Raw genomic sequence first — 25,751 nt, 5'->3', positions numbered from 1 at the left:
TAGTTTGGTCCTCAGGTTTTTCCCATACTCCTTCACCACATAAATGCTCAAAAGTAATAGCATTATTTAATAAATCTACATTTTGGTGATTGGTTTTTAATAATTCCACCAGTAGGTTTTTTTAGAAATCTTTTCCATGTGTTTTCCCATAAATCAAATTCAGATGGTGTAAGCAAACACCTGAAAAGATCTTTAATATCTGTGGGAACTAAATCATTTGAGGTTAATATTGTTTTAATAATGCTTTTAAATATTTAAAAATATTTATAAATATTACGGCCGAATTCTCTTTGAACTTTGCAAATTTCTTTTTTGTCTTGGTATGAGAAGGGCTTGTAATGCCGGTACTGTGGTCTTGTTCCAGTAAAAGTTACTGGAAAAAAACTGAGTCCCAGTTTCCAGGTTCCCCATTCCCAGGAGTTGTATTGAACCGGCAGGCGAGAGACGCTTGTCCTGCCTGGGAACTGGGAAGGCTCGCATTTCCCCATCCCCCAGGGGCGCCATGGGGCTCTACAGGGGTAGCAGGCTGAGGGGACCCACCCTCCCATCCCCCGGGGCGTCCCCCAGGGCCATCAGGGCATATTGCAGCAGCACAACCACACCTGCCTTTGGAATGTGATGAGGCAACCTCACCTCCCTGCTTGCTCCCGGGCCCGCCCCCCGGACCATGGGAACTGGGAGGGGTTCCGCCCCTCACCCCCATCCTGGCCCAGCCCCCAGCCCAGCCCCCGGCTCCTGCCCCATTTCCAGCCCCCGCCCCGACTCCTGCCCCATCTCTGCCCTCTGCCCCACCCCCCGTCCAGTTGGAAGCCGGCAGAGGGGAGGGGTTATCGGCGGAGAGAGGCTTGAAGGCAGGAACCTGTGGGAGGAAGGGGGTATGGGAAGGGTGGGGGGGGAAGGAGAGCATGTGGTCAGCACCATGTTTGCTCAGCACATGTTTCTGAGTAAGTTCAGCCGAGCCCCGGCCTCCTTGCAGGGAGGATTTTAAACCATGCTTTTTGGGATTTTCTGCGGGAAGGGAAGGGTATGGGAAGGAGTTTTTGTCTGCCTGCACAAGGCAGACGGGGTCAGTACACTCCAGGGATTGTCTGAGCCCCGAGAGACAAGCATCTGGAACTCTCACAGAATATGCTTCAGACGAACCCTCTGACCGGGGAGCTGAGGGAAGGGGGGGAGGGAGCCAAAGATTTTTCTAGCCTTTTCTTGTGTCTTTGTAGAATTGCTTTCCGAATTAAAAGGAACAGTGGGATGTATTTACCACCTGTGTTCGCCCCCAGTTCAACTTGCATAGTGTTTGTCCAACCTTTTCCCAGTCAGGCAGGGAATCAATATTCAAATCTGGAAAATGCAAAAAAACCCATTTTACGAATTTCCTCAGCTTATTTTTTGAGAAATTGATATTTCCAGCCTTTAAAATATTCTTAATATGGGAATATTTGTTCCTTTGCTGTGTAGAAAAACCAGAACCCATGGCCAATATTAAGGCTTTACTACACAGACTGGTCTAACCTTTTTTATCACCGAGAAAAGCAGAAAAGATCCAAACTGCGATCAGGGTTTAAAAACCACCACGGAGCCCGGGATGTGCCGCTGGTACCCCCCCACACACACCATGTGTGCAGCCACGTGGGCTCCCCAGGTCCCGATACCAGGGGGGGACTCGTCTGGCACCGGTACTACCACCACTGTGCCTCACTAAACCCCACAACAACCGCCGGATCCCCTGTGCCCCCAAGCCCCCCCGGTACTTGTTTCCTGAAGGACGTGGCAGTGTTCCAAAAAAAAAAAAGGTTCTCGCTCCGAGCTGACTCGTGTTCTCGGCAAGCTACCAACTCGACCCCTGTCAGTAAAGACTGCAGGGTAGGTGACGTTTCCTAGGCTTATTAAAACATCAGTGGGGTGTTTTCCAGCCGTCCCAAGGGGTTCTGAAGCCCCCACAATGGGCGCCACCTGAAGTAATCTCCCTTTGCCCCCTGAAGTAATCCTGGCTAGCTCTGTCGAGGGGGGAGGTCAGGGAGGTTCTTCAAGACCAAGAAAATAGACTGAAGAGCTGCTCCTCCCTCCGGAGTAATGGAGGATGTTTATTCTGGCTGGCTTCCAGTGGGGAGAAGAGACCGAAGATACAATTCCCGGACTCTTTCAAACCTCGGGAGAGGGGCGGGGAGACATATAACACCAACCAATGGGATAACATTTCAGCGACAGAGAGGGGAGGGGAAAAACACGTCACAGCTGCCTAGAGGGTTTACACAGAAACTAGGTAACTCCCAGAAATATGCACTACCACACACAAGGGCTTTGCAGTGTTTTGTTAGTGTTTGCTTTTGTCCACCAAGACAAAATGCAGTGACTCTGAAACCCACCTAAACAGCAGAGAAGGATCTCGAAACCCCACCAGATGTCTTGAGATTACTTTGAAACCCACCTAAACACCTTACAAGGACCTTGAAACTCCACCCAGGTCATGTGATCACCTTGAAATGCAGCTGAAGACCATACCATGACCTTGAGCCCTCCTCAGATGCCATACAATGACTCTGAACTACCCCCGTCATCTCCTTCATCCCTACCTTGACCTTCTGGGGATATTCCTGACTGAGGCTGAGGGTCATGTTGTACACCTGCATGATGACCACCTTGGTGAAGGAGACCAGATGGCTGCCACGGTGATTGTTCTCCACAGTGACAGCAAAGGGGATGAGGGTGGGGTGAGTAGAGCAGAGCTCAGCCAACAGGTAGACAGAGGTACCCATGAAGTCGTAGTGGTGCCCGTCGAAGGTAGTATAGTGGGGGTCACCAGTGGCCACACAGATGGAACGGCTGTTGGCCATGCACCGCCACATGCCCTTTACCACCGCGCACACCTCACCCGGCTTACACCTGGAGTCCTCACACACCATCAACACCTAGACCAACAGGTGTTATCACCCCAAAACACCTCACCAGAACGTTAATAGTGGCCATCATGGGTGCAGCCACAGCGGGACACTGGCACGCACTGTCTGCCACTGAGCACATGGCCGGTGTTGCAGGCACAGGTCTCCACGCAGGGCTGGTCACCGGTGGCTGGACTGTCCCAGTTGGAGCGGGTGGCTGGACAGGCATTGCCACAGGGCTCATAGTGGCTGTTTTCAGGGCAAGGTAAGGCTGCAGTGGGAGGAAACTGGGGTGAGGGAGGGATTAGGAGAGTGGACAGCATTCTGCAGAGGGGGTGGGGATTGAGAAAAGGTCTCGAACATGAGGAAGGATCTGGAAAAGCTTCTTGAACATGGGGAAGGGTCTGGATTGCAAGGAGAAAAGTCTGGGAAATGTGGGAAGAGACTGGGACAAGTGAGATGAGGTCTGAGCCTTGTTGCAAGGGTCTGAGCCATGTGGGATGGGGTCTGGAATGCACAGGACGAGGTTTGGGACACAAGGATAAAGGCCTGGAACATGTGGCAAGGGTCTCAAAAATGCGGGATGGGATTGGAGATATGTCTGGGACACAAGGATAAAGGTCTGGCTCATGTGGGAAAGATCTGGAAAATGTGGGACAGAGTCTTGGGAAGATGGGGTGGGTTCTGGAACACAAGAAGCAGTTGGAGCACCAGAAGAAAGTTCTGGATAACTTTGGGTTATAACTCTGGTTCACCTGGTAACTGGATCACCTTTGGGTTTTGAGGGCTTCAACCCAGGATGGATCCCACCCCATGCCCCTCCTCCCCCCACTCTGGCTCCTTCCCTTCCCAAAGAAAACTCCAGCATTTACAGCATCTTGATGGTGTCCTCCAGTCATGGACCATGGCCCCACGCTTCTGACACTGTGTCTGTCTCCAGCACCTGGCAAAGGATCAACCTCACCCCATCACTCAGGCACAAGTCAGACAGGCAGTTGTGATAGAAGTCATGAGGCTTCACTATGTCGTGACACACTCTGAAGGGCCCCTGGAAGGATTTCATTATCATCCCACAATAGTGGTTCCCACCATAAAGCTCCTTCTCCTCATCACACACTGGGCATTCTCCATCACAATAATCCCAACAAATAGGGTCGTCAGCCTCAGAGTCAGTGCTTTTCCAGTTTTTGGCCCATCTGACAATGGCAGTGATGTTGTCACCAGCCTCAGGGACGTCATCGACGGGCTTGAGGGTGAAATTCCCACTGAGGCCGCGGACATGGCGGAAGTAGCTGCTGGGGAGGTCGATCAGGAGGTGCCAGTTCCAGTCATAGGAGACCTGGAGACCAAAATCCATCTCCAGAGCCCACTGGGACAGACATGCACCTTCCCATCTACCAGGAGCACTGGGAGCAGCAGTCACCTCCCCATTCACCTGCCAGTGGCCCAACATTCCCAGTTATCTCAATGTTTTATTCTCAGAATACACCAATATTTTATTCCAAATGTATCCTAATATTCTATTCACCACGTATCACAATTCTTTATTCCCAGCATATTCCAATGCTAAATCCCATCATATCCCAACCTTTTACATCTTACATATCCCAACATTTTATTCCTGCTATATTTAATTACTGAGATACCCCAATATTCTCTTCCCACTATGACCCCATATTTTATTTCCAAAATATCCAAACACCCCACAGTATTTTATTCCTGCTGTATCCCAGTTTTATTTCTGAAATATTCTAATATTTTATTCCCTAGACACACTAATATTTTATCCCAGCTTATGCCAACATCTTATTCTTGGCATATCCTGTTTTATTGCTGACATATACCCACATTTTATTCCCAACGTATCCTAACATCTTATTCCAATCTTATCACAACACTCTGTTCCTGACATATCCAAATATTCTATTCCACATATTTTGTTCCCACCATTTCTCAGCTTTTTGTTGCTGACACGTCCCAATATTTTATTCCCAAAATATCCCAACATTTCAACAATCTGCCTCCCAATCTGACTGATTTATCTCAAAATAACATTGGCACTGGTTGGATGAAGAAGGAGGTAGGGAGGAGCTGGATGAAGCAAAAAGTTGGGAAAAAGACTAAATCCTCACATTTCTACCCAACTCACCCGGACTCTTTTGTCTTCATTCCGGCAGAAGGAGATACGCTGTCCATAGACATCAACATTGACCAAGGAGACATAGGACACAGATTGGATCCCGCCACAGATGTTGTTCTTGGCCTCAACCCTGAAGGGCACCAGCCCAGGGTCATTCCCATGGGATTCGGCCATGGTGTAAATGCAGGTGCCTTGGAAGTCAAAGTCAAGGCCGTCAAAGGTGAGGAAGTGTGGGTCACCCCATGCCCAGCACATGGCGACCAGGGCCGGAACACAGGGGGATTGGGCACCACGGGGCCGGCAGCGCTCCTTGGGGCGGCAGTGCAGAGACTTGCAGGGGTCTGGGAGGGGAGGGAGAGCAGGATGAGCCATGGGCTGGGTGAAATAAGAGATAAACATTGGCAGAAGGCATGGGTTGGAGAAAAAGATGGGGAAAAAAGTGGGGGGAAGTCATGTGATAGAGAAAACTATGAGATGGGAAAGACAACAGAACAGGAAAAATCATGGAATGGAAGAAACTGGGAGGAGCTATGGAACGAACCTTGGGAGAAATCATGGGATGGAAAACAATGGGAAAGACTACAGGAAAAAACAATGAGAAAAACCACGGGAAAGACCATGGAAGAAGCCATGGGATGGGAGAAATCACGAGAGGAACCACAGGAAATATCATGGGATGGGGAAAAAAACATGCAAGGAACCTCAAGAGAAACCATGGTTAGAATTGCCCCATCCCTGACCCTTAGTGACAGACACAGGGATTCTGTTCCCTCCACCTCCCCTTCACTTTTTCCCCAGTCAACCCCTCAACCATCCCAAGATCCACTTTGTGTCTAAAACCCCCTTCTCCATCATTTTTCTTCACTTTTATTGATGCATCCCAAGACCCCTTCTCGGATTTTGCAGGATTCGTCCTCAGTGCAAGTGTGCTCGTGGCAGGTGAGGCCCTGGCCAGGGACACAGGTGCAACGGCACTGGTGGTGATCCCGGGAAAGCAGCTCATGGGGCTGTGAGGAGAGAGACAGGAGAAAAGGAAATCCATGAAAATAGGGGATAAAAAGAAAAAATGCAGAAAAAAAGGACATAAGTACAGAAGAATAGGGAAAATAGTGAACAAATTGCAAGGCAATGTACATGCATACCTTCCAGATAAATAGGGGAAAAGGGGGAAATGCAGGAAAAAAGATATAAGTGTGTAAATATAGGGGGGAAATGATGGGGAAAAACATAAATATAGGAAAAATGGGAAAAATGCAGAAAAAGAAATGCAAATGCATAACACAGGGGGAAATATAGGCAAGAAAGAAGATGTAACTGCCTAAAAATAGGAGAAAAGAAATGCAAATACAGGGGAAATATGGCATAAAAATAGGAAGATGGAAAGGGGGAAAATGAGACAAAAAATAGGGGAAATGCAGGAAAAAAATGTGTAAATTCATAAAAATAGGGAAGATGGGGGAAATTAAATTTTAAAATGTAAACACATTAAACAAGGGAAAAAAAGAAAACATCATGAAAACAGAGGTAAATGCAGAAAAATATGAGAGAAAGGAAAAGAAATTATGGGAAAATATGGGTAAGGACATAAAAATAAAAGGAAGAAGGAAAATATGGAAAAAGGAAGCAAATGTATTTAAAAAGGGAAAAAACAAAGGGAAAAAAGACAAAAATGCCTAAAAACAGGAAAAAAGGCCAGAAAAACTACCTTATAGCATTCCCCATCCCTAAAGCATCCACAGTACTCCTTGGGAACACATCTGTGTCCATCAAAGACACAGCCCTGGTCACACTGGCAGCCCTCAATGCATGTTTAGGGATAGGTGGTAGCATTTCCAGCACAGGTGTTGGTGCAGGTGTTGGTGCAAAGGGAATAGGTGCTGTTGGCTGGGCAGGTGAGGGCTGGAATTTTCATGGAATCATGGATTGTGTTGTATTGGAAGGGGCCTTAAAACTCATCCCATCACCATCATCCTGTGTGTCACCACTGTCACCCATACCCAAACAGGGAACATTCCCCACCTATGCCCCTCCAAACTCCAGTATCACCTGAAGATCTTCCCAACCCCAAAGAGGGGACATTTGTCCCAGTGCCCTTCCAAACTCATGACAGAAGGATGGTGTCCTCCAAACCATGCCATGGTGACTCCGGCATCTTGGCACACGGTGACATAGCTCTGGATACTCTGGCACAGAAAATGTCTGTCCCCTCCCGTCAAACAGAGGTCATGGATGCAGGATTGGGAATACGGGATGGGGTCAATGATGCCATGGCAGGAGCCAAAGGGACCTTCGGGGGCCGTGAGGAGGCCACAGTAGTTCGGGTTTTGGAGTACTGCCTCTTTCTCCTCTGTGCAGGTGGGACATTCATCCTTAGGACAGGTGTCATCGCAAGGTGTATCTGTTGTTTTCCATGCAGATCCAAAGGCTGTTGCATCTGGAGCCAGTTGGCCACTGGAGAGCTGGAAATCATCATTGTGTTGGCCCTTGTAGTTGCCACAGAGGCCACACAGGCGCCCCATGTAGGTCTGGGGGACCATGACCATCATGTGCTGGATGAGGTCATAGTGGACAACGAGGCTGAAGTCAGTGCGGAGCAGGACACCTGATCCATGTATGGAGACCTGGACCCATCCCTTGCTTAGGATGGTGGGGAGGTGGTGGAAGATGGAATCCACCTAAGATAGAGAAGGAAGAGTCCTCCAGTGAGGAGGTGGGACCAAAAATCTGGGGAAAACCCCTTCCAAACAATATTCTGACAGATTCCTGGATCCCACTTGGAAAGAAAAGTTTGGATGAGAATGGATTAGTCTTGGAGATGGGATGAGGGCTCCCCTCATGAAGGAAACAGTTCTGTGGTTGATTGAGGTAGAACGAAAAATTCTAGGGAAACACCTTCCAACCAAAGTTTTAATGCATTTATGGATCTTGCTTAGAAAGAAAAGTTATGGGGAGTATGGACTGGGCTTAGAGATGGGCTGAGGTGTCCCTTCCATCAAGGAAATCCAATTTGGGGGGGATCCTATGAGATTTGGAACATAAAGTGCAACCTTACCATGACATCTGTCCCTTTTCCTTTTTTCAAGGTCAAGGTGACCCCATAGACTTCCACAGACAACATTTGGATCCCGGAGACCTTCCCCTTCTGCCGCACCTCCTTCTGGATTGTGACAATAAATGATGTAACATTGTCACCTGTGCAGGTCTGGGTGAGGACATAGGAGCAAGTACCAGTGATGTTGAAGGACACCCCATCAAAAGTGACATAGGTGCTGTCACCTGTGGCCACACAGGTGCTGGACACTTGAGCAGGACACTGGAAGACACCACCAATGACCTTCCCAGGGCTATTGTTGGGACAGGAAGTATTTTGGCACTCCAAAGTGCCACCAGCGAGGCACTGGCACATCTCCTGCTCTGTGGGGTAGAATGTCTCCCCCTCTTTGTAGTAGACTCCATGATGGCTGCAGCCACAATGGGACGCAGGGACACACTCATCGCCGCTGAGCATGAAGCCGTCCTGACATGTGCAGCCCTCGTGGCACCGCCCTGGGCATGTGGCAGATTCAGTGCCGCAGGTGTGTTGGCAGGAGTGGGAGCAGAGCTCATAGGAGTTGTTGGAAGGACAGGAAATATCTGCTAGGAGGCAATGGGATTTATGAGTGTCATGGGGTTAGTTTACCTTTAAGGAAGTTAAAGTTGCTGGGGGCTTTTGGGAGTCTTTTCTCTTGACCAATTATCGGTCATTGCTGAGAATTGACAGCAGTTTTAGCCATTGAAAAGTGGGATCAACTTGTGAACCCCACCTTAAAGTGTCCAACCAGAAGTCTGTGGTGCTCTTTGTTTTCCTGGCTGTGAAGGGTTGCGGAGCTCCAAGCTTCCCGTTCCCTGCCCAGGCCATGCGGCCTGGGTGGGGGGCCGAGCTGGGCCTGCCGTTCTCCCGGCCGGGAGATGGGGGCCTGGGGGGGGGCTTGCCCCGGGCTAAGCCGGGCCAGGCCGGTTCCTGGCTTAGCTGCAGGTTTTGCTGTGATGGAATTTACCAGAAAACTGCCGAGTAAAGAAGAAGAAGAGCTTTAAGCCTGCTGCAAGCAGAGACAGTAACTATGCTTTCCAGAGCAACTATGAAGAACTTTCCATTGCAGACGGCTCCAGCTCCTGTTCAGCAGAGATCACCGAACCATCTACAAAAGCTTGGGCAAGATTTTAACTCTTTCTTATCCAGATGAGACTTGCGGATCAATCTTTTCATCCAGAGAGAGAAAAGGAGAGTGATCAACATGAAAAGAGACTTTATAAACTACCAGTGACAAGAAAGAAAAGAGACTTCAAGAAAGGTAGAGAATTAAGAAGATGCTTTAATTAAGCTGAAATATCTTTCTGTTAAAACTATAGAGATGGACAATGAAGTCCTGAAAAAAACTCCTTTAATTCATAATAGAGTATGGGGAGGAATAGAGTGTTCAAAGTGTAAATTTCAGTAAAAAGTGGAGTAATTGTGGTATAGTGAAGTACTGAGAGATTTGAAGCCTTGAGAGGCAATGAGAAAACTGTTTTCTAGTGAAGCGTACCGAAACAGATGAAAAATACTTTTTTGCCTTTGACTAACTTATCCTTAAAAATGCTATCCTCAAACTTAGACCCATAACACATTTCAGAGTGATGTGGAATGGGAGGGGTGGGCTTTAATAACAGTAGCTCTGAGCAGCTGATATCAGAGAAACGAGAAACTATAACAAAAATAGTTTTCTTGTGACAAACTCCATAAATTAACAGAAAGGAACTTCTGTTTCTTTACAGAAACTGATGGAAAGACTATAAAGAGAATTAAGATTATTTAAACCATCCAAATTATGAAGTTTTTGTCTCTGTTGTCATGTGAACAAAAGAATAGTGAGCAGTGAGAAATGAAAAGGTTTTTTCTAAAAGTTTATTCTGGTGTTCTTATCATTGTAGTTTGTCAATAAACTTTCTTTACTCCTTTTAAGTTTTATGCCTGGTTTGCTCTTATTTTAATCCATATCTCACAGCAAAAGATAAATAATTCTTTTTTCCCCCTTTTGTTAATTACTAGTTCAAAACCACGACAATGAGGAACCAGGAAATTCCAAGCCAACTCCTGGAAGTTTCCTGGAATTGAAACTTCACTCAATACAGAGTTCTTTAGCCCAATTTCACGGCAATTTTCCTCCCTGTGAACATGATGAGGGGCATCATCAAATGATGATCCAATGACTATCTGATGATGATCCAATAAGCATCCATAAGGAATATCCCAGCCCATTACAATAGGAATTCTTGCTGCTAAACCACACGATTTTCCACATTTTCATGGAGAAAAAGGTACCACTCCCTCAAAGAATGGGATCGCTCCACACTGGGTCTTCAACTGACCTCCAGGCTGGACCCCTCTAGCCCAATTCCACTATTTTTGGTACATTTTTTGGTGGTTCTCCTTCTAAATTATCCATTTTGTAGCCAACACCAGGAAATTGGAGATTTGGGGGGTAAATTATTTCAGATGAGACAACTTCTTCCTTAGGAAGGGTTTATTTTGGGTGGATTATGGGATCAACCAAGACTTTGGGTGGGATTCCCACCCACCTTTGGGTTGTTCATACTTTTGGAATGGGCTTGAGGATCCTTTGGGTACTGCTGAAGGAAAACCCCTCCCATTATCCCAACTTACAGCAGAAATTATTTCTCTTCCACCACCCGATGGGCACACCAGCAGCCTGGAATGTGGTGGCATAGAGGGCAATGATTGGACACATCCCTTCTTCCTGATCAGGGAACAGGCAGGAGTCATGCATGCAGCTCTGGAAATACTGGTGGGCATCAACATGACCATGACATGCTCTAAAGGGTCAATTCACTTCCAAAATAATTTCACACCCCATCCCAGATACTTCTTGCTGCATCCAGGAAGGTGTGACAGTGCTAGAACATTCCACTATTGACCTCTCACTACATCCTGGGACATCCATGACCTTCCAGCTGCTCCCTAAGGCATCTGGATCTGATGTCACATGGTTGTTCCTCATCATCATATCATCACTGGTGGAACCATTGTAGTTCCCACGGAGTCCACACAGGGCACTGGCAAAGCCACTGGGCACCATGCCGGTGACGTGGCTGTACCAGTCATAGGTGACAACAAGGTCAAAATTGGTCTCTACCACTGCATCCTGCCCATCACAATTGACAACAATCTTTCTTCCACTGTAGTGATATGGGAGATTGACCATCTGCTCATCAGTCTGGGGAGAAAACCATAAGAATTGATCAACTTTGAGGTCTGATGGTAAACTATTTCCAACAGCCAGAACAACCAAAAAGTATTGATTTAATTAAATTTTGAATTAAATTAAATTTTGGATTTAAGAGGATGAGAAGGTCCAAATCCCAAGAGGAGGTTGATCAACCACTCATTTATCTGGGGAGAAAACCATAAAAATTTATAACATTTGTGTCTGATGGTAAATTCCAATTCTGCTTTCAACAGCTGGAGCAGCCAAACAACATTGATTTAATTATGTTTCAGATTTAATCACTCGTTAATGGGGTGAGGTTTGGGATGAGGTGAGAAAGATGATGAAAAGATAAAGGATCATTTCTTAAACTCACCATGATTTTACCAGGGTGATCCCTGTTGATGCTGATGGTTTTGTTGTAGACTTTGACTGTCACCACGGCAATGGACGACGTGAGATTGTCACTCTGGTGGCCATTCTGCACCAACACCTGGAATCCCACCAAATTTTGGGTGTCCTCACACAACCCAACTAACAGGTAGACACACGTCCCCTGTAAGATGAACCTCTTGCCATCAAAGGTCTTGGAGTGCGTGGCTCCAACAGCAGAACAGACCCCAAAAATTTTGGGATAACACTCCTGGATCCCCTCCTCAACCCGGCATTCCTCCTCAGTGCCACAACCAGAATCCCAGCACACCGCCTGCTGCTGCACCACGTCACACACACAGCGTTGGGTACAGGTGAGGTCACCCCAAAATTCCTCGCCAAGGCCATGGAAGAGACCCTGAAAGACACAGCCACATTCAGAGGGGAGGATACAGGTGTTGGCATCAAGGACAAGGCCCTCGTGGCACATGCAAGTGTCCATGCAGGTGGTGACAGCAGCACAGCTGGATGACATAGCGAGGATGTTGTAGGTAGGGAGGCAGGCGAGGCCACAGGTGCTGTAGGTGCTGTTGGGTGGGCAAGTGAGAGCTGGACAGGGAGGAAGACAATGGTAAAGGTGGAGTGGGACATGGTGAGACAAACTTCTTGGACTATCTACACAATTATCCCGCAGTCTCCATAGATTTTCTGAAGTCTCCATGGACTTCCTAGGTCTTCTGCTTGGACTTTCTGGTGCCTCTGTGGACTTCCTGGACTTTCTGCTCAGACTTTCTAGAGACTCCATGGACTTCGTGGACTTTCTACATGGACTTTCTGGAATCTCCCTGGACTTCCATGGATTTTCTGCATGGACCTGCTGCCATAACCTTTCCCAACCCATGATCCCATGGATCTTCAGTCCCACGTTAATTAGGCTCCACCCACCCCAAGCATTATTTTCACTCAACCATCCTCTACTCGCAACATCCCACTGTTGTCCTCCACTCGGAAACATTGATCCCCTCCTCCTGGCAGTCATCGACATAGATCTGGAGGGCACAGCACACCACATCGTGATGCCCCTCATTGGCACACAGGTCATAGATACAGTTCTTCACATAGGGGTTGGGGCTAATAGTGTCATGACACAACCGGAATGGCCCAGAATGTTGGGACAACTTCCCACACCAGATCTCTGCCTTATATGTCACCACCTGGTCCCATCTGCACTGCCCACAGTCGCTATCACAGATGTCCCGACAGTGACCACTCTCACTGGTCACCTTCCAGCTCTGCCCCAGCTCCACAATATCCCCCACCTGTTTTCCATCAGGAGAGAGAACGTCATCTTGGGGGTCGCCATTGCTGTTCCCACACATTCCGCAGACTTTTCCAGAAAGAGCAGCCGGAAGTTTGATTACTACATGATCATCCCAGTTGTAGAGGACCTTCAGGTTGAAATTCAATTGGATTAACATGGATTTACCCTTTTGGTGGATGCAGAGCTTCCCATGTGAGAGGGAGATGGGGAGGCGTGAGCGGTGATTCACCTGCAGGACGACAACCATCAACACAACCAAAACCCATCATAATTGGGCAATACAAGGAGTTTAAGAAGACTAGAAGTGTTTTCATGCAAGGGTTGCCTGCACACCATCAAATCCTGGAATTATTTAGGAAAAGACCCTCAAAATCATTGCTAAATACGTAATTTCAGTGAAATTCCATAAAATTACTTGAAATTCAGGAATTATGATAGGTTTTGCTTTACCTTCACCATCCCATTCTCTGACTGGACAGCAGTGACAGTGACGTTGTCAACATGGATGGTGATGGAGCTGATGGAGGAAACTTTGGAGTTCTCTTTTTCCTCCTTTTTGACCTCAACAGAGAAGGCAGGAAGGGTGGGATTGGGACTGCAGATGGTGTTCAAGGTGTAGGCACATGTTCCCATGAAATCAAAGATTTTTCCATCAAAACTGCAGTAACGTGGCCCTCCAGCAAGCCAACAGGTGGAGAAAGTCTCCTGGATGCACTCCAGTTGTCCATCCACCATCTCACACCTATCCTCGCATATCAAATCTTCACAAGAGAGTGGTGTGGGGACTGAAAAGAAGGGGAAAACCCATGAATGGCCAACTGGACAACACCCAACCATTGGGGTGAGACAACAGTGGACTGACTGTACTCACTGGTGGCACAGAGCCCGGGGAAGCTGTATCCAGTGCAACTCTGGAACACAAATACCAGGAGCCCAACGGGCACCTGTGAGTTCTCAGCACTCTGCATCGTTGCGCTCACAGTGATACTGGCCCAGGAGAAATCTGTGCCAGGAATGGCCTGCCATGCCATGGTGCTGTCTGGCTGATGGTTGAGGGTGGTGGTTGCAGTGGCAGTGGTAGGTGCAATGAGGATAGCATGGTTATACTGGCTGGGCACACTGCTGAAGTGGAATGCAGTGCAGTGGGCTGTGACAGGTGGGACAACAAGGAGGAAGAGATCTTGCCAAGATGACCTGCTGAAGAATAACACCACTACCTCGTACTGATGTGCAGATGGGAGTTACGGTTCACCAAGAACATCTGCACCTCCCCTGCTGCCATGGCCACAGTGGCATTTCCACTGCCAGTGTTGTAGGTGATGGTGTTGTCTTCATCCGTCAGCACATAAGCAAAGTCAACATCTGTCTGCAGCGGGTTGGATGGCACCACATAGCTCCTCCCCCACACTGTCATTGGGAGGAGCTGCTCCACCACAAAGTCAAAGCCAGCAGACACCTTGACACAGGTGTGGCCACTGAGGATGGCCACAGGGGTGTCGGCCACCACGACTGTGCCAGTGAAGTCTTGGCTGCTCTGGAGCTGCAAGCTGTGATAGGACTGTAGGAACAGGCATAGCACAGCACTGGCCACATAGGTGGCCCCAGCATAGGGGAAAGTGGCAGTGGTGGTGATGCTGACAGCAGTGGTGGCAGCGCCTGCGGCCACCACAAACTTGGTCAGGCCGTAAGTGTAGTTCCCAACAGGTGTCACCATGTAGTACCTGGTGCCCAGGCTCTCCATAGGCAGGAAGGCGGTGGCACCCATGGTGTAGCCCTTGGTGCTGACGGCCACCATAAGAGATGTCAGCGCTGGCCTGGATCGCCAAGGTTTTATGGCAAGTGCAGCTTCCAGGGAGTTCCAGGTTAGCAGGGAGGGGCAAGGGCACAGTGACATCCAGCCTCAGGGTGACGTTCTGGGTGACGGACCTGCCACGGAGCGTCAGTGACACCTGGGTGCTGGCAGGGCCATAGGAGGTGAAGAGCAGCTGCAGGTAGGCACTGGGGGACTCATCATCATTTTGTGGGAACACAGCCAGGAACTCCTGGCCCCGGTAGCTGGCACTGGAGAGCGCTGGGAAAATGGAAAAAAGGGGCTTTGGTTAATTTTTATATTAACCAAGGGGGTTACATAAAGGGGGCTTTTATATTTTTATGTTGATATTTTTATATAAATTTATATATCAATTTTCCAATTTTGTGGTAGGAACTGAAGTGAAATTACATTAAAAATATGACTGCAGTATCCTGTTGGGGAAGATGAAACAGGGAAACCTTATGAATAGGATTGTTTAGCAAAAGATTCTGAAAATATGAAACCCAGAATCAAAATAGGAATGAAAACTAGCTTTGAGCGATAGGATACTGAGTGTTAGTTACTATATAACCAAAGAAAAATAGCCTAGCCAGCTGAAGGAGAATCCCTGTTGATTGAACAATAACCTTCTGCTGCCAGTGAATCCAAAGGTCGAAGCAGTAAGAGAAGAATTTGAAGAGTAGCTTTTAGAGTTTAAAATGTAACACTGTATGGTAATGTAGTAGTTCTTACAGGCTACACGTAAATTCTATAGAATGTGTGTCATGTACTGGTTGGTCACTGGGAATTAGAATATTCACTATAGAAAAAGATATAATGTATTGCAACAAAAACTTCACTCTTTTTACCTCTTACGCTCTTTGCCTCTTAACCTCTCTTAAGCTCTCAGGCTCTCACCCTCTCTTACCCCGCCTTGCCCCTCTCTCTCTACCCCCATAATTACCTTCTATTCTCATGCTCTCAGCCCCCTCTTTCCACTCTCTCTCTCCCTCTTTGAGCACGTTTATGCTGTGGCTGGCAGCGTAAACAGTGCTCTTCCACCTTCTACTTAAATAAGAAATTGCTCATCCCAAGAGCAGCCTGGCTTAGAGAAGTCTCCCACCACGAGTCTGTTTTACGCCTACAGTATGCAATTCACAAAGTCTATTTTTATATATAATCATAATAGAAATTATATTTACAGTTTATTCTGCTAATAAATAACATCTGACTAAAACTATAAATAATAATATATAAATAGTAAACTCTTATTTATATGTTCTATTAGCAAATTATTAAAATATATCAATGCCTTAATAAATGAAATAGAGTATTATTAACTGATATTAATTATATAAAATACTATTCCTCAATACAACACTATTATTAGATATTTATATTATTATATCCTGTGTTACTGATACATTAATAGTATCAAGTAATATACTTTAGCATATACTCATTAGCACACTGATAAAATATTAAAAATATAGGACTTATATATCAGTAAAAACATGTCAATTACTTTTTCAGCCTGTTATATTATTATACTGCTTATCAGGCATATAACATAGTTATATAGTTTCTTATGTTGTTATCATACAGGTCTATTAATTATAACATTGTGATATACAATACTTAAATATATAGTAGTTTATTTTCTATTATTTTGTACTTAATAGAAACATCAGCAAATATTTAATCCAAATCCACAAATATTAAAAATAAATAAATATAATAATAAGTTCTGTGGTTATTTATTTCACTATTAATCATCATCAAAAAATTTACATGTTATTTTTATAACTATATACAACATTAGATAATTTATATTTTCTCTATGAAATTATACAGATAGTGATTTAGAATATTTTTATTTCTTGTTTTCATAGGAACGGTTTGGGGGAAAAAATGGTCAAAATCAGGAAAAATAAGCAATAAGGAGCAAAATTATATTAGTATATTAGAGAGTATATTAGAGACCAGAATAGAATTAATTTATCATTATATTATACTACATTGCATACAGTCCTTATCATAATACATAATTAATATAACAATTATAATAGGGGATATTACATTCTAACATAAATTAAAATAATATATAATAACGTTATTAAGTATAATATTAATAAATTGTATACAGTTATAATACATTATAATAATGTCATTCATATAATATCATGCAACTTAATAATACCATGCAACTAATATGTCATATTACATTGTAAAATAATCCAGAATTGTATATAATTATATTTTTAGCAATTTATATTTATTTTATCTTTTATAATTATCTTTCAATAACTAGATATAGTTATATATAATACCAATACATAGTGTGCTATATATTAGTTAATATAAGAATATACAGTAATAAATACACTAATATATTATGCTAATAGAAATATATGTTTTTATATTTCACATCTTTTATGCATCCATATAAACTTTTAAATAATTTTATATTTAATTTTCACAGAAATTTTTACTATAAAATGCAAATCAAGAATAACAATAATAATTACATAATTATAGCAGATCATATGTTGTATTTTTTATAGAATTACAGTAGAGGTTATATATATCACTATTGTAGTGTATGTATATTATTAATAGATCCACAACACATAAAAATATAGATTAGTATTAATAAGAAATTATTTTCCTATTAATCAGTATTATGTTATTCAATTACACTATTTAATATTATTATTAGCCAATTAATTTTAAAATTATTTTGTATAAGAAAAAATGCATATACCACTAAAGATGTATATAAAAATATATAAAATTATAACTAAACAAATAAAAGACAGTTTTAAAGGATCAAAAATATTTAAATATTTTCAGGGATTTTTTTTTTAATACTACAAAACAACAAAATAGCCCTTTTTTGTCCAAAACATATCAAAAAGAGTGGGTATCTTCTAAAAAAAAAAATATATATATTTTTGAGATTGTTGGGAAAAAAAAACATGACAATGAGATGAAAATTGAGTAAAACTCAGTCTATATATAAAAGTTCGTGATAAAGATTTTTTATATTTAAAAAATAGGGAATTGGGGATGTTGGGTAAAAAAAAGATAATTCTGGTGATTTTTTTCTGAAAAAAATGGAATTTGAATGTTTTGGGGGAAAAACAGGAAATAATGAGGTTTGACTGTGAACAATAAATAGGATTAAAGGCAGCATTCTGAATTAATACATTAAAAAGGGTTGCTTTTTAAAAAAAGGGGGATTTTGAAGAAAAACCAACAGGGAAATTAGCAATTGGGATTTTAAAAATTAGAACAGAGTGAATGAGGATTTTTCCTTTAAAAATACATGAGACTTAAAACAGACTTCAAGAGGCCTTTTTTTCCTTTAATGAGTACATCTAAGACACAAAATTAAAAAAAAAAACAAAAACCAAGAAAGTCTTAAGGGAATAATTCTTTTTCTTTAAAGCACTATCTAAAAATTGGATTGATAAGAAGTTTCATGAAAATTAGAAAAGATACAGGAAAATAACGAATGAAAGGGTTTTTTTTTTTCCTTAAGAACCAACTGCTTTTATTAAAAAAGAGCAAATAAAAGAACCTTTTCATAAAATAAAAAATAAATATAAAAATCGATCTTTTTTCTCCAGAAAAAAAATAAAATTACAGCATATAGATCTTTCATTTTTTTTCCTGGAAAAAGACTAAAACTTATCATTAGAATTTTAGCTCAAAAACAACAACAACAAAAAAAACACAACCAAAAAGTTAAGTGAAATAACGAGGAGAAGTGCACTTTTTTGGTTTTCTTAGAAAGTGATGAAAAAGGGGATTTTTCCATGAAAATTAATGAGGTGCTCATGAAAAATAAAAAAGAAGATTCTAAAGGCTTTTGGATTAAAAAAAAAAAAAATTAAAAGGGTTTTTTTGGTTAAAAAAAATAAATCTGCAGCTGACATGTTGTTGGAGAAAATGCAAAATGAGGAAAGAGGGGAATTTTCAGGCAAAAACAAGCCCAGGGATTCAGTATTTAATTTTCTGTGCTACAAAGCCTGGAAACAAGTACAAAACCCAGGATATTTGGGGATCTTGTGTGTTTTGCTCACCAAAGAAGGGAAGGAGGAACCACCAGATCCCATCTTCTGCCGTACCTGTGAAAAACACCCAAAATCACTAAAAAATGTTATTTTATGGGAAAAATACATGTGAGCCCTGAGGCGTCTCCAGAAGCCTCAAATAACCCCAAATCACCCCAAAATGCCTATTTTCCTCCCATGGAAAAACCTCTTGGGGCTTATTTTGGCCCCCACTGCCCCCAAACCCACCCCAAACATTCCAAACTCTATTTTGTCCAGAACTCCCCAAATTTAGACCAAAATAGTTTTTCTTCCCAAATTCCCCCATTTTGGTTAAAAATATTTTTCCCCCAATCCACTCCCCTTTCCCTTTTCAGTCAAAATGTAATTAAACAGCTGAGGCAACCATCCCTCCCTCCCATTCTCCTCCCCCTCCTGGCAACCTGAGGCCGTATCAGTCTCCATCTCTATCATATTCACTTCCAAACCAGATGCGTTTAACCCAAATCACCTAGATTCACATCAAAATGAGGTTTAAATGCTAACAAAGCCCTCCTGTCCACCTCTCCTGTTGATGCCACCCCAGTACCCCATTTCCACCAAATCCACAGTAAAACATCATGGAAAGGATTAATTTTTCCCCAAATCCTCCCAGTTTTGGTCAAAATGTGTCTTTTTTTGCCCAGTATTCCCCAAATATGGATCAAAATGGGGCTCAACATCCAGGAAAACCTTTCACTCACCTTGTCCCACACAAACCCTCCCCAATGCTCAATTTGGCCTCAAAAAAGAGGGGAAAAAAAGCCCCTCACCAAATTTTGGGCATGATGAGGTCAAAAAATCTGAAATTTGGGGGAAAGATTCAAAAAAAGGGCAAGTCCCGGAGACTTGGGTGGAAAAAATGTGTTTAAAACCCAACATTTTAGAAGAAAAAGGGTTAAAATTATTAAACTTGTGGGGGAAAGGAGGCAAAAGCCATAAAACTGGGGAACAGAAAGGGTAAAAATCCTGAAATTTGGGCAGAAAAAATCCTCAATTTCTGCCAATGCCCCAAAAATAAGGAAAGCCAGGAATAAAGAAGGAATAAAGAAGGAATAAAGCCTCCCCACTCTTCCCCACTCACCAGCCCCTTGGCTCTTCAACTCCCGGGACCTCGCAGACATGGAATGTTTGTCCAAAAATCACTCTTTTTGTACTCAAATAAATATACCCAAGCCACAGCCAAAATGTGCAGATTTGGGCAGATTCAGCAGAATTTCAGGATGAGGGGTGGGGAGGAGGGGCCAGGGGGACATGACCCACAGTTCCAGAGAATTTGGGAACTGGCAGCTGGATCCTGTCACCAATAGGACGTGACAGGAGTGGAACCCACAGGGACATTGTGATAGATGTGAGCGCCACAGGGACATTGTGACAGGTGTGGGCCCCACAGGGATGTCACAACAGATGTGGGATCCACGGTGATCATCCCAAATTCCCTAAATTCCCAGAAATACTGTCCCCATGATACCCTCTGCCCCCACAACCCTACGGGAAGGACAGACCAAATCCAGATGGTTTTTACCCAAAATTAATGACCCGAGTCCCAGCGGGGAATTCAATGGAATGGGAAATTCTGGCCCAAATGACTGAAAAAGCTGAAGAAAATCAGCTAGAGCCAGGAGAGACGATAGCAAACCTGGAGTAAGAGGGCTTTTGCCTTAAAATGAAGACATAAAAATGGGGAAACCCTGAACCCCACAGAGATCCTCAAAACTGTCCAGAGACAGAGACACCCCCCACCACCACCACCATCACATCCAAGGACCTCCAAAGCCACATGGGGATTCCTCCCAAATTACCCAGGGATCCCCTAAGCCCTCTGAACCCCCCAAGCCACAAGTTCCCTGTGGGAAGATGGGGGTCCGTGGGGAGTGTTGGGGGTCCCTGGAAGACTTTTGGGGTTCCTGATAAATGACATGGAGAAATTTTCAGCTGCCCTGAAGGTGCTGGATGGAGCTGCTATAAATGAAATTAGAATTTTGACAACTATGTCCCTTGAGTTACTAACAGTTGAATTAAAAATTAATACAATTTAGTAAATTGAATAGTAATTTGGTATAAAAGAATAATACAGTTTAGTAAAAGAATAAAATTTAGTAAAAATTACAATTTCTATATATATAATTTGCCAGTAATTAAGTATGATTAAAGCATAAGCAAAACCAACCGGGGTATGGGGAGGGCTTCTGACCCTGCCTCACGTACAAAACAGATTGGGGTACGGAGGGGGTTCCCCACCCTGCCTCACGTACAAAACAAAGCACTTCAAGCTAAACTGTGTGCTTATACATATTCATTAATGTTTGCCATATGTTTCCTCCTATTTCTGATTTTTCTGACTTTACGTCACTTTTTTTCACGGCACATGCTCCACTTGTTGTTAGGGGGTCTTCAGTCTTCTTTTGGGGTCTTTTGGTGAAGGCTTCTCCTCTTCCTCATTGTCCTTTGGATAACCTTTCAGGTTTGTGCGTGTGTCCTAAGTGTTGTGTTATGTAAGTCTACTCATTAGTCTGATTTTTACTGATTTTTTAGGCCCGATGCCTAAAGTTGTTCTAATTTTGTCCATCTCAAGGCCGTTTTCGTCCTGGAACACCACTTATCTTCCAAACTACATTCTGTACCTCAATTTTAATGTGTAATATCTGTAAAGGGGTGCATCTGCCCTGTAACACTGATTCTTTTGGTTGCTTATAATAATAACTTTCCAAATAGTTACAATTTAGTTAGCATGAATCAATTCCATTTATTACAGTCACCTGTAATATGGAAGCATTCTGTGAATATGATCACCATGGTCCCTCCAGGACCATAGCCTGTTCTAAAGTTGCACCACGCACACCAGATTAAAAGAGAAATCCTTCCGTGTGTCCCGCGCAGATAAAGAATGCCTGCTTTCTAATGCTTCAAATTGTGTTAGAAAGTTTATTTTTCAGCCAATTTTACTATCTTTCCCTTGGACAGGCTTACGGATCTAAGGGGAGCTGATAAGAGTCCCGTCGGGGTTTGGGGGTCCCTGGGATGGTTTGGCGTTTCTAGGGGGGAGATTTGGGGAGTCCGCGGGGTAGATTGGGGTTCTCTTGTCAGCGGGATCTCAGCTCTCTGCCACTTCAACCACCCCAAGGACCTCCCAAACCACAGGGGGACCCCCCCGGCCCACCTGCGCCGCCAAACCCCCTCTATGACGCCCAGAACCGCACCAACCTCTCCGCCCCTCAAACCTTTCCCTGGCGATCCCAACCAACCTCTCTGGGACCCTCAAAACCACCCCCAAAACTTCCTGGGCAGCTCTCAGCGCCCCCAGACCCGCAAACCCCTCCAAGGACCCCCATATATACTGCGGGAGCCCCTCAGTGCCTCTAGAGCCCCCGAACCCCCGGGAATCCCCAACCCCCTCCCAGGCACCCCACCCCTCCCCCGCCGCGCGCGGCGCTTCCCGCCTTCCCCCGCCTCCCATTGGCCGCAGAGCCCGCCCGTAACCGCCCTTAACCAATCAGCGCCGGGCTCGGAGCGCTGGGGCGGAACCAAAGAAGAGCGCGGGCGATGGAGCGGGTGAGGCCTGAGGGGTCCGGAAGGGATCGAGGGGAGGCATTTGGGGGATCCTGGAGTGGAATTTGTGGGGGTTCGGCGGGGCCTGGCGTCACTCCCCCCTCCCCCCCGCAGAGGTTCAGCCTGGAGCAGCGAACGGAGCGTCTGGTGCAAAGGAGGTTTGAGAGCAACCCGGCCTCAAGTGCCCCTCGGGATCCCCGAGTGCCCCCTGGGGACCCCAGTCTGCTCCCCCGTTCCCTCAGAGTTGTTCCGGAATCCAAGTCCAAGCTCTCCAGAGCCCCAGACGTCGCCCCAGGCCCCTACGTGCCTCCCAATTACCTCCCCTTCCCCGGTGTTCCCCTATAGCGCCTCGGGGACCCCCAGCTCGATCCCACCCGATCCCAGTCTGCCCATAAGTGCGTCCCGCAGTCGCTCAAATTCCTCCCGAGACCACCAGCCCCGCGGGGGGCAGTGCAGGGTCAGCATTTCGGAGGTCCTCGCCCCATCCCCAACCCTCTCCTCCCCCCCAGCCAGGCCCTGCTCGGGCCCCGCCCCCGCGGGCCAGAGAGGGCGAAGCCTCCGCTTGGCTCAGCCCCCTGCAGCTCCACCCTCGATGACCCCCTCGAACGATGGCGCTTGAGGCGGTGCCGTGGGGAGGAGACAGCGCTGGACACGCCCCTGGTAGGCGGGGCCCTGCTGGGCTCCGCTGCTCCCCAGGGTGCCCTGCCGGGAGTGCCACAGGGGCGGTCACGTGACCCACCGGGGGGCCTGCAGGGGGCCGTGCCCTGGGAATCACGTGACCCCCCTGAGGCCCTTTGGCCAATCAGGAGACACTTCCGCGAGCACCAGGCGGCGCCTTCACCCCAGGCCATCTCCCAGGAACCCTTATGGCAGGAGCCCTGTTGGAGGTCACATGACTCCCACAAGGCCCTCTGGCCAATGAGGAGCAGTTCTCCGGATACCCTGCGGGGGGCACTATACTCACAGTCCCGTGACGCCCACGAGGCCCCATGGGAAATCAGCAGCAGCTGCTGTGCATCTCTGCACCAGGGGGCGCCACCCGGTGGAAAGCGAGGGTCCCACGAACCTTTGCGGCAGGAGCCAATTTGGGGGTCACATGACTGCCTCGGGCATCTGCAGTGTGTGCCCTGGTGGGAGTCACGTGACTCCCAGGGCGCCCCGCGATCTGCACCGGAGGCGCTTCCTGAGCCCCTGCGGCGGGGAGGGCCGGGCTTCAGGTCACGTGACCGCTGTGAGGCCCCTCAGCCAATCAGGAGCAGTGCTCATGATGCCCTACAGGAGGCGCCGTTGCAGGAGCCACTGGGTGAGGCCCCAGAGGAGCCCTTGTGGGCAAGGGAGTCACTTGAGGGCTGGTGGGCATTTGTGGGTCCGAGAGGTCATTGATGGGGCTAGAGGCACCCTTGTGGGCTCGGCGGGGTCACTGGTGGGGCTGGAGGTGTCCTTGTGGGCCACGGGGGTCATTTGTGGGCCAGGAGCAGGCACTTGTCGGGGGGGGGGGGGGGACAGCTGTGGGCCAGGGGTCACTTAAGGGGCTGAAGGGGCACTTGTGGGTTAGGGAGGCACTACTGGCTCAGGAAGTCCCTTGTGGGGCTGGGGGAACACTTGTTGGACTGTCACCCCCGTGACATTTAGCCCCCCCCAGGCCCTCTGGGGGACCCCCTCCTCTGGATGCTGCGATGCCACCGCCGGGCGATAAGCGGACGCCTTCGGTAGGACACCTCCGCCCTCAAATGTCAAGTGTCTGCCCCTGCACATCCGCCAGGTCCCCCTAATTCCGGCTTTGCTCTTTGTTCTCCCCCCCAGGGCCATCGAGACCCTCCTGGAATGCCCACCTGGGCACCCCCAACCCATGGTGGGGCCAATAAAGCAGTAACACCCCAAAACTGCAGCAGGGAGGTGTGGAAACCTCCCAAATCCCCTCCCTTAACTCCCCCACTTTTGGGATTGCCGGGGTGCTGGGTGTCTCCAGGGGGTCCGTGAGGGTCTGTGGGGTGTTTGGAGGAGCTCTGAGGCTGCAGAAGGGGTTTGGGGGGTTTACGGGGAGCACTGGAAATCGTGAGTGGTTGGAGGGGGGGGGCACTGGGTCGGGGGTCCAGAAGAGGTCTGTGGGATTTTGGGGGGGAGACTTTAGGGGTGTTGGGATGGGTCTGTGGAAGATGTTGGGAGTCCAGGAAGCGGTTTGGGGGGCCCAGGAAAGGTTGGGGGGGGGGCGTTCGTGGGACTAAGAAGTCTGTAGGGGTGCCTGGGGGGGTTATTGGGCGTACCGGGGTGGGGAACCCCCAAACCGGGGTGGGGAGGGGGCTCGCCTGTCATCTTTACCTTCACAGCCGGGGGTTTCTGGTGTGCCCTCGCTTCTGAGGGCGCGGGGGGGGGGGGGTCATGGGGGGGGCGTGAGAATCCGCCCTGAGTCGCCCCCAAGTCCCTCGTGCCCTCCCGCCGCCCATTGGCCGCTGGTTCCGCGCCGGTTTACTCACTTCCTGGACTACAACTCCCGAAGTACCGCGGGGCCCTATGGAACGCCTTCAGAATCGGGACTGCGTTTCCCGTCATGCCCCGTGGTCCCTGAGAGCCCGTCAGAGCCGCGACTGTCCCCAAGTACCGTCCCAGCTGCTCCCCAAGTGCTTGCCTGAACCGTAAGTGCGCCCTGGGACCCCTTAAGTACCCCCAGTTTCCCTCTCCTGACCCTCAAGTGCCTTTCAGGATCCCTCAATCCGCCCGCCCTACGTCGCCCCAAAGCGCCCCCTGTGTGTCCCCTCACACCCCCAAGTGCTCTCCAGCTGCCTCCACGACCCCTAAGTGCCCCTCCAGACCCTTCAGTGATCCCGCTAGCATCCCCCAACTGCCTCCTAAGCGCCCCTTAAGTGTCTGCTGGGAATTGGCGTGATGACGACGACGTAGGGAAAGACCCGACCGTACTGCAGTATCAGCAACAGTTCAGCCTTTAATTAAAACTTGAATCAAAACTGCAATTGCCGATGTGGGGGATGGAGAAGCCCCCGCCCCACTTCGTGCTGCTCCATGGTCCCTCTTAGAGCCAGGGAAATTGCAGGAAAAATACTCCTGCAAGTTGTGCACATCAAAAATTTCTTGGGGATCAGGAGCAGAGTCTGTGTGGTGAGTGTTATAAATGAAATTAGAATTTCAACAATTAGGTCCCTTGAGTTAATAACATGTGTCACTTGTTGTTAGGGGGTCTTCAGTCTTCTTTTGGGGTCTTTTGGTGAAGGCTTCTCCTCTTCCTCATTGTCCTTTGGATAACCTTACAGGTTTGTGCGTGTGTCCTAAGCGTTGTTATGTAAGTCTACTCATTAGTCTTATATTTACTGGTTTTTAGGCCCGATGCCTAAAGTCGTTCTAAT

General features: G+C 46.7%; 3 protein-coding genes across 27 annotated transcripts in view; 1 reads left to right on the top strand and 2 right to left on the bottom strand.

Moving 5' to 3' along the window:
- Positions 1–1,209: 1,209 nt before the first annotated feature.
- LOC131590215 (IgGFc-binding protein-like) lies at positions 1,210–5,854 on the bottom strand. 2 transcript variants are annotated; one of them, XM_058860165.1, is made up of 4 exons: positions 5,026–5,854; positions 3,749–4,311; positions 2,571–3,147; positions 1,210–1,338 (listed from the first exon to the last, which is right to left on the bottom strand). In XM_058860165.1, the coding sequence occupies exons 3-4, from the start codon at positions 2,898–2,900 to the stop codon at positions 1,333–1,335; spliced, it is 336 nt and encodes a 111-aa protein (XP_058716148.1). In that variant the 5' UTR covers positions 2,901–3,147; positions 3,749–4,311; positions 5,026–5,854; the 3' UTR covers positions 1,210–1,332. The 2 variants fall into 2 exon arrangements, with proteins under 2 accessions (XP_058716148.1, XP_058716149.1); XM_058860166.1 differs by lacking the exons at positions 3,749–4,311; positions 5,026–5,854 and having other exon boundaries at positions 2,571–3,561.
- Positions 5,855–6,555: 701 nt separating this feature from the next.
- Positions 6,556–20,010, bottom strand: LOC131590190 (IgGFc-binding protein-like). 2 transcript variants are annotated; one of them, XM_058860096.1, is made up of 7 exons: positions 19,928–20,010; positions 18,835–18,879; positions 14,676–15,025; positions 12,953–13,183; positions 11,638–12,051; positions 8,069–8,173; positions 6,556–7,691 (listed from the first exon to the last, which is right to left on the bottom strand). In XM_058860096.1, the coding sequence occupies exons 1-7, from the start codon at positions 19,965–19,967 to the stop codon at positions 7,059–7,061; spliced, it is 1,818 nt and encodes a 605-aa protein (XP_058716079.1). In that variant the 5' UTR covers positions 19,968–20,010; the 3' UTR covers positions 6,556–7,058. The 2 variants fall into 2 exon arrangements, with proteins under 2 accessions (XP_058716079.1, XP_058716081.1); XM_058860098.1 differs by lacking the exons at positions 6,556–7,691; positions 8,069–8,173; positions 18,835–18,879; positions 19,928–20,010 and adding exons at positions 10,013–11,270; positions 13,405–13,739 and having other exon boundaries at positions 13,826–14,808.
- Positions 20,011–22,268: 2,258 nt separating this feature from the next.
- The window catches only part of LOC131590197 (uncharacterized), a 236,029-nt gene continuing 232,546 nt past the window's right edge, over positions 22,269–25,751 (top strand). For 7 of the 23 annotated variants that reach the window (XM_058860117.1, XM_058860114.1, XM_058860110.1 and 4 more), the window contains exons 1-5: positions 22,281–22,550; positions 22,902–23,695; positions 24,035–24,101; positions 24,196–24,244; positions 24,890–25,025. In XM_058860117.1, coding sequence (XP_058716100.1) covers positions 22,387–22,550; positions 22,902–23,695; positions 24,035–24,101; positions 24,196–24,244; positions 24,890–24,958 — 1,143 coding nt within the window. In that variant the 5' untranslated portion in view covers positions 22,281–22,386 and the 3' untranslated portion in view covers positions 24,959–25,025. Of the gene's footprint in view, positions 23,696–24,034; positions 24,102–24,195; positions 24,468–24,889; positions 25,026–25,751 lie in introns of those variants that run through there. The other 16 variants (XM_058860126.1, XM_058860132.1, XM_058860131.1 and 13 more) reach the window with 14 other exon arrangements.

Source organism: Poecile atricapillus, chromosome 32, assembly GCF_030490865.1.
Source record: "Poecile atricapillus isolate bPoeAtr1 chromosome 32, bPoeAtr1.hap1, whole genome shotgun sequence".
Taxonomy (NCBI): Eukaryota; Metazoa; Chordata; class Aves; order Passeriformes; family Paridae; genus Poecile; species Poecile atricapillus.
The sequence above is the reverse complement of the archived record's forward strand: the minus strand, read 5'-3'. Positions and strand labels throughout refer to the sequence as shown.

Coding starts and splice junctions, on each gene's coding strand:
- LOC131590190 (XM_058860096.1), bottom strand. CDS start 19,967: ATGTCTGCGAGGTCCCGGGAGTTGAAGAGCCAAGGGGCTG. Junction 8,174..11,637: donor ATCACCCTGGTAAAATCATG/GTGAGTTTAAGA, acceptor GTCACAATCCAG/AAGGAGGTGCGGCAGAAGGG. Junction 7,692..8,068: donor GAAAAGGGACAGATGTCATG/GTAAGGTTGCAC, acceptor TCTCTATCTTAG/GTGGATTCCATCTTCCACCA.
- LOC131590215 (XM_058860165.1), bottom strand. CDS start 2,900: ATGGTGTGTGAGGACTCCAGGTGTAAGCCGGGTGAGGTGTGCGCGGTG.